The sequence below is a fragment of the Pagrus major genome, chromosome 6 (assembly GCF_040436345.1).
Source record: "Pagrus major chromosome 6, Pma_NU_1.0".
NCBI classification, from domain to species: domain Eukaryota; kingdom Metazoa; phylum Chordata; class Actinopteri; order Spariformes; family Sparidae; genus Pagrus; species Pagrus major.
The window spans coordinates 16,087,291-16,097,586 of record NC_133220.1 but is presented as its reverse complement, the minus strand read 5'-3'; the positions used below and the strand labels follow the sequence as shown (position 1 = coordinate 16,097,586).

The 10,296-nt window shown below is 41.3% G+C and overlaps 1 protein-coding gene across 1 annotated transcript in view; it reads right to left on the bottom strand.

Annotated features, from left to right (window-relative positions):
• Nucleotides 1–574: 574 nt before the first annotated feature.
• Nucleotides 575–10,296, bottom strand: part of trim62.1 (tripartite motif containing 62, tandem duplicate 1) — a 41,820-nt gene continuing 32,098 nt past the window's right edge. Inside the window, exons 4-6 of the mRNA XM_073468825.1 lie at nucleotides 7,647–7,903; nucleotides 5,878–5,993; nucleotides 575–2,029 (exon numbers count right to left, since the gene is read on the bottom strand). Coding sequence (XP_073324926.1) covers nucleotides 1,479–2,029; nucleotides 5,878–5,993; nucleotides 7,647–7,903 — 924 coding nt within the window. The 3' untranslated portion in view covers nucleotides 575–1,478. The remainder of the gene's footprint in view (nucleotides 2,030–5,877; nucleotides 5,994–7,646; nucleotides 7,904–10,296) is intronic.

Here is a 10,296-nt window from a genome sequence, read left to right as displayed (position 1 = left end):
TTTGTTATTGTCTTCCAAAATGTTATTTCTTTCATCTTATTTGCTAACTTTTGTTTTTTGTTGTTGTCATTTTAAATGCAATTTCTAATGTCTTAACCAGGTGGGACAAACTGTAATTAAACTACTGTCTGTTGAAAAGAAATGAACAGAAACCTAGCCTTGTGCATTTGGGATTTTTTGTTACTTTTTTGCTGTCGTACTGAACCTGTACCCAACTGTGACCCTTGTACCAAGCTACATACTGCACTGTGACTTCTGTGTATCGTTGCACACCTATTTGCTAAGTTAGCTAGCCTTTTGTACCACAAACCGAGTGCCATGTTGTTTCATTATATTCAAGACAAGGCAGACTCTACAGCAGAAATTTCCAAAACTCGGCAACTCACACCAAAATAATCTGGAGTAGATGGATAAAGGGCACCACAATTAGAAGGAAAAATATGTATTTTTGATTTGGGGTGAAGTGTCGCTTTAAAAGAACGACTAAAAAACACTGAAGTGGACAAAACAGGTATAATGTTTGCTCAAGGTTTGCAGTTTGTGGTTTTGGGAAAAGAGCAGAAACTTAAACAAGTCAGCATGATGAGGGACTTATTCCTTTTAACCCTTTATACTCTTTATACACAAACATGCAAGTTCTCGCTCCATCAATAGCAGCATATTTCTGGACAACCTCCACCTCCAGACTCTCCTGCCACATGTGGGAGGACTGTGCAGTAGATAGGGATGGGCAGCTTTTTCACTACTTTTTTGATTCATTTTGTTTGTTTTATGTGTCATGGATCACTGGTGGACACAGAACAATAGCTCCCCCCTGCTATGATAAGACACTGAACAGACATATATGGATGTGACCTGCAGGGGATCATGGTCTCACACTTGACAATTTCAGGGTGGATTTCTGGCCAAACAAAAGCCAAAAAAAAAAGGAGCCGAGTGCTGTCAATCACGTTTCCACACACAAAGCTAAGCCAACTGTACAGCACAGAGAAGACAAGTGACCAGTCTTCAGCGTCCGCTTGACTGGACAGAGAGGGGACGTCAAGTCTGACAAGCCTGGAACTTGATGAGGAGATCGGTTCCCCCCTGGGAGTGTGCAAGGTGGGCCTGGGACAGTCACTTTGAGAGGGGAAATCACATCTCTTATCTTATACATCACTGCCACAGACCCAAGAGGAGCCCAGGGGGTCCTTCTGTCTCCATTTAGTGTCATCATTTCATGTAAAGATGCGGAATGAGGCTCAAGTGCAGGCCATTATCGTACGGTTGTTTCAAGTCACAAAAAACAGCGCAGGTTTTAAGAGCAACATCGAGCACAATTCTTAACTGAACGGAAAGAAATAAACATTTCAAACACCCTATTAAACATTTTTTAAACTGATTTCTTGAACATCTTTTGAAACCTACACAAGCCCTGTGAATTCACCTATGATGAATTCATCTGTCAGGACAACTGTGACCACAGATGTGTGAAGCTATTAAAGGCGTACAGTGTTGATCCGCAGCGGCTGCACGTTCTTGCCGTTGGCGTGGCTCTGGCCCGGGCTGAAGTAGGGGAAGACCTTTGCAGGGAATTTCTCCCGGTAGGTGTAGAGCCAGGACATGTCGTCCGCATTGTAGAAGATGAGCAGGCCTTTGGGGTAGTCCAGGTACACCCCCACCTTCTCCAGCTTGCTCTTTACGTTGAGGCGGGTCCACGGCTCGGTGCAGGCGCTGTACTGGTTCCCGTCGTGCATAACGATGCAGTAGAAGCCGCGGCTGGGCTGGATCTGGATGCTGCCCTTGCGGCTGACCGTTTCGTGGGCCACGCCGATCATCCACTGGGTCTTCTCCGACACCATCACCTCCCAGTAATGAACGCCCGACACGAAGCCCTCTGCCCCCAGAACAGACACCTCTACATCAAAGCGGCGCGGGGAGTCCTGCAGGGGCTGCGGATGGAGATTCCCATAGGCTACTATGGTGCAGTCGTCTGAGAGGATTAGTCGTTGGTGGGCTGTGATGGGGTCGAGGGTCAACGCTGCTGGCACTGAGGAGCACAAGAAAAGGGAGACAAAGGAGGAGACAGTTTTAGAACCTGGGATCAGCATTTATTTCACTATTAGATTCAACACCGTGGAGACAAACAAGCTGGTCATGGATATAAGTTTGTATGAAAAAACAAAACAAACAGTTCACTGTGTTATAACTCAGCTTGGACAAACAGAAAAGCGAGGACTGCAGTGTCATTCTCAGCAGCTCATTCTTCTTTATCATTGCAGGTGCTGTGTGAACAGTTTTATGCTGAGGCAGTAAGTAAATACGTCCCGGCTGCTCAGGCACTTAACAAGAGAGGTGGGGTCAAGGTTATGAAATGATCGCTACCAGTGAAAAGACTTCATCACAGGCAGTGGATTAAAAATAAACGACACTGTCTGGTTGGAAAATATATACTGAAAATAGACCAGGAGGTCACACAAAATGTTTTCTATGCCTTTATATTTTCTATAAAATGTTTTTAATCAAAGTTTTGATATGTACAGTATATATAAACAGCCAGTCAAGCAATATTTAGGCTCTGATGATGAACATGATTCGCTAACCATTCACTAAGGTATGCTCTGTTTATTGTAGTCAGTGGTGCATTATAAATAACTCACCACTAATTCAATTTATTTATTTAATTAGCTTAGCTTATGGCCTTAAAGGTGCATTATATAGTTCGGGGGAAGACATTTTAAATCAGAAAAGAAAGATCTACATTGAATGATTTTTTATGCCTAAACAAATTAAATAAACAAACTTTTTGTTTTCATGGATAAACTCAAACAAACTGACCTTAAAGCAAAACACAAACTCATACTGTTTTACCTTTCTAGCTTCAAACTGTGTTCTGGGGACCTTATTGTCCTTAATATCTCTAATATTGTAAATATCAAAATTCTGAGCTTTTATTTCTTCTCCAAAACTACACAGTGCTCCTTTAAATGTTTTCATGCAGAATGAGCAGTCTTCCTGTCGTGTAAAATGACACATAATGCTACGATAATTTCAGTGATAATCTTTATTATAGATTATTATTTCCCTTCCAGCTAAGAAAGATATCTCCAAAACCTGGACCAATAAAACCAGTTCCTCAAGGCTCAGATCCTGATGCCATACCACCAGAGTTATGAGATTTTTTTTGTAACGTGGGTGAACTAAACCTTTAAGACCAACAACCTGGTGGAGATAGGAGGTGATCAAAGCCATGCCCTGCGGTAAAAGATGACTGATGGCTGGTTATTATATGGCACACCCTACTGCTGCTCCACTCTTATTTCAGGAAAATGAAACATGGAGTTGTGCAACCAGTGTGACTGTGAGTGCACCATGATACATTTTTTATACTCTGTTTTCTACCTTCATGCGTTAAATACAGTCTTCAAAGTCAAGTGCTCTCCAGAGTCCGATAGGATAGCTCTATTTGTGCAACATCAGACCACGCATAGAGGCAAAACAACACAGCAAAGAAGTAATTACAGCGATGGGAGGAGCTGCTCCAGCTCGCCCCACAGGCTCTGGGTTGGTAGGAGGCCGTTTGTGGTTTTAGGGAGGAGAATCTTCACCCATGTGTGCTTATTAGAGAACCGTATCACCGTAACAGTAAAGCTTGTTTTCTTTCACATAAATGAGACGAAGGAAAGAGTGAAAAAAAAAGAAGATTTTTTCCGGATCCTGTCTATTTATATCAGCTGGGATAAATGGAGGTGAAATGTCTGGCACTCGGCCAGCAGACAGGACAACGCCTTCTCCGCTCAATGACATCTCCAGTGTTTGTTACAATCAAGTCATTAAACTTTCATAACCTGAGTGCCTCTTTGTGTCAGAGAGAGAAACCAGTGAGCACACACACATCAGCCGAGAAACCATTTTTCCTGCTGAACCCGAGAGCGAGGGGGGGAAATGCATCTGGTGGTTATTCCCGCTAACCCATCAGTGACGGCGAGGGATGAGAGATGATGGGAGGAATGTCTTTATATCGTCTCTGGCAACCGCTGGTGATGGATCGTAACCCATTGTTCCATTTGGCAGCCAGTCAAGGGAGGCCAAAGAAAAAACTGCCTGGCCTCCCCTCGGCGGGCAGCGGGCTGAAGTGGGAGAATTGATTGAGGGAGTAAAAAGTTCCTCAGCACATTATTTTAAATAATCTCCTGTGAGTGAGTGATGGCTGGAGGGCAGAGGGAGTCACGCTCCTCTTGGCACCGTGAAACACAGAGGGGCATCTCACTGCCCTCTGGGCCCAACCAATGTTTTTCATCTGAGGAGGAAGAAAAAGCCCAAAGGATCCCCGAATCCTAATGCGGGGCTCGACTAGTTTGTGCACTCCGTGTTTAAAAGTCAAACAGTCAACTGCTGGAGGATAATTAGATAATAAGCGTGTTTTCAAAGGAACAGCTTTTTTGGACTCCTCGCTGTCCATTAAATTCAAGTATACAGATAGGTAGATGGTAAGCTTAGCTTAGCATAAAGACTGGAAACAGGGAAAAACAGCTTGTATGGCCCAGTCCAAAGATAACAAAATCAGCACCTCAGCTCGCTCATTAACATATTCTATCTTGTTTAATTCATATGTAAAAAAACAGGAGTGTACATGACAATTTGTGTTTTTTACGTGGGGGTCACTGCACCCTGCCAAGAAACAGACTGACACATAACTACTGGTCAAACCACACAAACACCACTTTAAAACAGAGGAGACTTACTAAAAATAGGCGATTGACTCCTTTCTCAACAAGTTTGCCCTTCTGTTTTTTCCGGTCTGTCATGTTCACATCATGCACATGGCAGTTGGTCAATTTATTTTTGTAACTTTCTTTTTATTGTTGTTTTCTGGTTAAAACAAATGAAAAAACAAGGGGGGATAGAAAAATAAGGGTCTGTTGTAGTACTGTTGTAGTAAGTAAAGGTACATTTCTTCATACAGTTTATTTCGTTGACAGTTGACAATCCAATCGTCCTTTGATGGCTGGTTTGCCAAAAGGACTTTATAAAAGGTATTTATTCTTGGCCATGAGATTGTCTGCAATTTTGCCCAGGTATAATGTGACAAAGAGCGATCAACTTCTATTCCAAAAATGTTACTTAATTCTTTGGCAATCTCTTGCCAAAATCCTGACTCCGAAAACCCTGCTGTAGAAATTTCCATTTTGGAGTCACAAAAAAACGGATTATGTTCTTCCGGCGAGTTCTCGCCAGGATCTTGAGTTGTTAATTTTAACCTGGTTTTCACAAATATTATTCCAATCATCCTCAGATGTCTCCTGGCCTGATTCCCTCTGCCACTTCTGTTTGACCTCAGTTTGTTTCTTTTTAAAATCTTTTACTTCCCTTTAGTTTCTTAACGCCAACCGAATGATGTTCGAGCGCTGCTTGAATGGAGATGGATGGAAAACTATTAACACAAAAAACACCTGGAACTTCATTGCGCGTAATCACATTGGATCAGAAATGAAGTAAAAAATGCTTGTGTCCACCCGGGTGTCATCACCGCCAATTGGAGCCGGGGTCAATAAGCACCCATAATTGTACACTTTCCCACTAAAGACAGAAGCCAGATGTTAACGGGTGTTAGAGGGTTTGTAGTGAGGGGGCAGGTTTGCAGACTAGCTGTTTCCCTGTTTCCAGTCTTTATACTAAGCTTAACTTATCTGTAGACTTCTATTTAACAGACAAACATAAGAGTGCTATCAATCTTCTCATTTAACTCTGCAAAAAAAGCAGATGTGCATATTTGTTGAATCATTTCTTTAACACCAGCAGTGTCTGACACTAGTTAACACACAGCATATTTACCAACCAGCAGGTTTAAGTTACATACACCTCATGCTCATGTCATGTCATGTCATGTTCACATACCTGGCGAGATATCCTGGAAGAGCAGCTTCCATATTGTATACTGTAAGGGCCCCATGTACTTGGATGTCGGGAAGTCTTCATACGTCAGATTGGTCTCATGTATCTTCCCTTTAATCCTGCGACAGAAAAACAGATCAATAACAGTCTAAAACCAATTTGCTTTTTCCAAACAATACTGTGTCTTGTTCAATGTCGAGGATTCAAGTAATTATTCTGGTTTCTGTCATAGAAATGTGGCATTATTGACATTTAACGGCTAATAAACTGCTTCATGAATCTCTGGCAACAGAGATGAATGTATCAGCGGGCGGGAAGAGGCAGAGGGGGCAGTTCAGCTTTAACACCATTACACTATGATTCAATATGAACCCCCACATGAATCACTCAGTGCACTCCTACATGTAGTTCAGAGTCCAGGGAAGATATTGAGTGGGTTTCTTACATGAAAATAACTGAACAGTATGTTGAAAACCTCACACATTTATACAGAAAGAAAGAAGTTATTCAATGTGTAAGGATTAAAAAAAATAAAAAAAAGTCAGTTAATCTCTTGGTATATATAAAAAATAATAAAAAATAATAATACAAATATTTCTCGAAAGAATATCATTATATCCTGCAAGATATGTACTTATTTTTGATGACTCACCTTGAATGAGGACAGAAACATAATAATTTAATCAAATAAAGGTGATGTAGGATCACCAACTAACCTATCCCATCATATAAAAAAACGTAACTGCTTGTGGTTTATAATAGCTTATAAAAAGAAATAAGAGAAAAATCTATTGTTGGAAGTTTAGGAACACAAACAGATTTTTCTGCTAGTATTTAAATGTTGGTTCAACCAAATAGGTCTTAAAATACTTGTTTTAATAAAGAAAAAAAAATTAGCTGAATACCTGATGTAGATCAAAGAAATCTGACAAGTGAAAATGACTAAGAATCTGAACCAGAACTTAATATTTGACACCTTTGGATTTCTAATGTGACAGTTAATACAATTTGGTACTAAAACAAAAGTACTGGTAGTTGATACAGAGCCCTACTTTATCTCTTGGGACTGCTCGGCTGAGTAGATTGCATTGATCTTCCCCGCTTGTCCATCAAATCTATTTTATAAAAAAGATGACATAACATTTAGTTGTGTCACTCTTGTTAGCTCTACATTCAACCTCATTAATCTGCTCCAAGATATTAAACTGTTCAATTAAACCGTCCTCAAGTACCCCTCACAGATTAAACACTACAGCTGGTTTATTTCAGGCCTAAAGCACCATCTGGACAGGGATTAGCCAACGCTGCTGCTCAAATCTGCACTTTCTCCAAAATTTAAGCAACCTTACACTTCGCATGAGGAGAACAAACATTAGGCATGCTCTGAGCCTTTTTTTTTTTTAATCATTTCAAAAGTTAAATATTTTACGATTATATTAAGTGTTGCTATGGGATTCAAGGGTTGATAAAAGGACTGCAGTGCATTATGGAGGCATATACATGCATTTATTGAGGAATGTGTCCATTTATTTTTTGATTTTGACTGTTTCAGTCTTCCATATCGTCACTACAGTCCAATAAGAAAAGAAATATTGTTGTAAACACATTTGCATCAAGAAGAATCAGGTTTTTGTTAACTCTTGAAGACCCATAGCAACACTTATCGTGAAATATTTGGTCTTAGATTTCTTAAAATTTTAGATTTTGACTGTTTTAGTCCTCCATATCACAATACTAGGACTGTTTTAGTAAACTCAGGGCAGGTGAAGCACCTCTCAGATGTGACAGCCACTCCCTCCAGGAAGTCATGTCGTCCCGACTCATTAAGGCGCTCCTGCAGGATCTGGATGCCCTCCTTGACGTCGCGCAGCTGCTGGCTATAGCGCTGGATCTTGTGCTCGATGTCGGCCAGCTTGCGGGCCGTGTCCATCTCCAGCTCTTCCAGCATGCTCTTCTGACGCTCGCGCAGGAAGCGGTGGAGACGCTCGAAGGCGTCACCGATAGTCGCGCGCAGACTCTTGGCAGAGGACTGAAAGAAAGAGGAAAAAGGCGGTTAAACCTCAGCCGGGCTATTTATAGCTGCCATAATGAGACTGTGAAATAGACTTTGTACTGTAGTTAGCTGCATTTGTTGAGTGTTTCAGTCACAATAGTCTGACTCTTAATTAGACACGGGTCAGTAATTCAAGAGCTTACAAAGAGCCCTAAATCGTGTTAATATCACATTAACATTCATTCATTGATTTAGCTTGTACACGTATCGATTTAAGTGGCTCTCTGAGAACAGCGTGTGTACAGCCGTCCTTTGAGGCAAAGAAGCAGTTTTTCAATGACTTAGTGAGGAGAAACAAAGCAACAGAAATAACCCTAAAAAGATGACAGAGGAGGGCGTCCCAAAGGACATCCTGTGTCTAAAGATGACTGATTTTAAGACAGGTGGACAGGCAGTTTGCGAGGGACAGCAGACTGGGAGCTGAACAGTAAAGAAACTGGTTTGTAGCTGAAGAGAAAAAATGGGAAGCTGGACATCAAAGAGAATGAATCATCTGAGTCTGAGCAGTCTGAGTGTCTGAGAGACAGAACAAAAGGGTGTGATGTGGAAACCCTGTTAAAAATCGCACAGAGAGAGCAGGAGCCTTTCAGATTGAAGCTTCTGAGGAACAAAGACTGGGCTTCATTCAGACATTTAGTTGAAAGTTCCCCCGTCTGCCCTTGACAATCATTTTTTAAGAGTAAAAGTTGAAGTTGTGTTTGTACACAGATTCAAAATAAATCTAAGCGTCTCTTCATCAAAGAGCCGCTTCAGAACAAGAGAAAATTAATGACTACTGACTCGCAGCGAAATTGATCCAAACAAGAATTTCAGATGAAACTTGTTTATTTTCTCTGTTGGGAATATCAGCCACTCCTCTGATCTTTTCAGGAGGAGCAGGATTCAGGAACTGTGATCTGAGGTTTAATTACACAGCAGGCCCGTTCCTCTTGTTCTTTCAGAGAGCACAGGGAAGGTATTCTTGCTCTGCCTGTGGGAACTTTTCAGATGACTATTTCAGGCAAGCGTGAGAGCTATGACATTTGATGAGCTGGATCGCAGCCCTCCTGCCTAGTTAGGAATTGAAAACTGATGGTACGGAGGAGGACGGGGAGGACTGCAGCAGCCCACCTATCAGTCTCTTAGTGACGTGTCTGTTGCCTTGGCCCAGCAGGATGTGATGGCACTGAGAGGGTGTCTGCAGCCCTGGAGACAGGAGGCTGGCTACCTTTCAGGGAAGCATGTGATTATCAAGCGAATCCCCGGTGGGTATGTGAATAGGACACAATGCCTATCCTTCAGACGGAGACACACACGAGCCAAGGACTCAAATTGGAGTGCAAGGCAGGAACATTCAGTTAAAATGAAAGCCGGGCTGCTGCAGTGATTCATCTCAATCTTAGAACAAGAACTGAGATGCAGCTCAGTCTAACATTAAAGGGGAAATCTACAGATTTTACACAACAAAGTCTGTTTTGCAGGTCCTGGGCAATACTACAGCATACGTGAAAAAAGTAATGTAAAGGCTTGTCCTACATTATCATAATTAATGTAGCTCCAGGACCATCATTCCAACACACTAATCACCTTTTTGTAATGTAAAAGCCTTGTGACTTGGGAAAGAGACCTGAAAAATATGCATATGGGAGAAATTATTATCTATCACATGGTTAACCTGGTAAAAGGGTCTATTTTACCCAAACCATGATCTTTTCCTAAACCTAACCAAGTATTTCTGTGTCCTGAACCTAAACAAACTGTGAGGGAAAACTGAAAATAAAAAAGAAACTGAAAATCAGAAGTCAACTAAATCTAAAATAATAAATTAACAGTATAACAATAAGTTCCACAGAGGACACAAACCCAGGTCTCCTGAGCAAAAGGACTCACTTTTTGGTTAGTTGCAATGATGGTCCTAAAGCAACATTGATTATGATGTTGCAGGAACAACACAAATATCAGATAAAGTGTGTTAAGTCTGATAAATTGCCTGGAGTCAGTGGCAGTTGGGGCTACAAGAACATAGACTACAAGTTTGAACATATTGGGGGAGTGGAGTTACCAGACCCATCTATCCTTCTCCTTGTCTCTGCTTGCTACATTAGCTGCTACTAGCATAACACACCCCGCAGAACTTGGGGGTAAGGCTACAACAAATAATTATTTTTCTTGTTGATTTTTCTGTTGATTATTGTCTCGATCGTGTTCTTCTCTGATCAGTTAGTCGTTTGGTCTATAAAATGTCAGAAAATGGTGAAGAATGTCAATGAATGTGAGAGGATCTAAGAAGATCTAGTTGTTTTTGGACAATTTTAAGCGGAAATGGTACATATTATGTCATCAACAAAAATCAGGAAAAACGAGCAAGAAAAATTACTTCCGGCAACTTT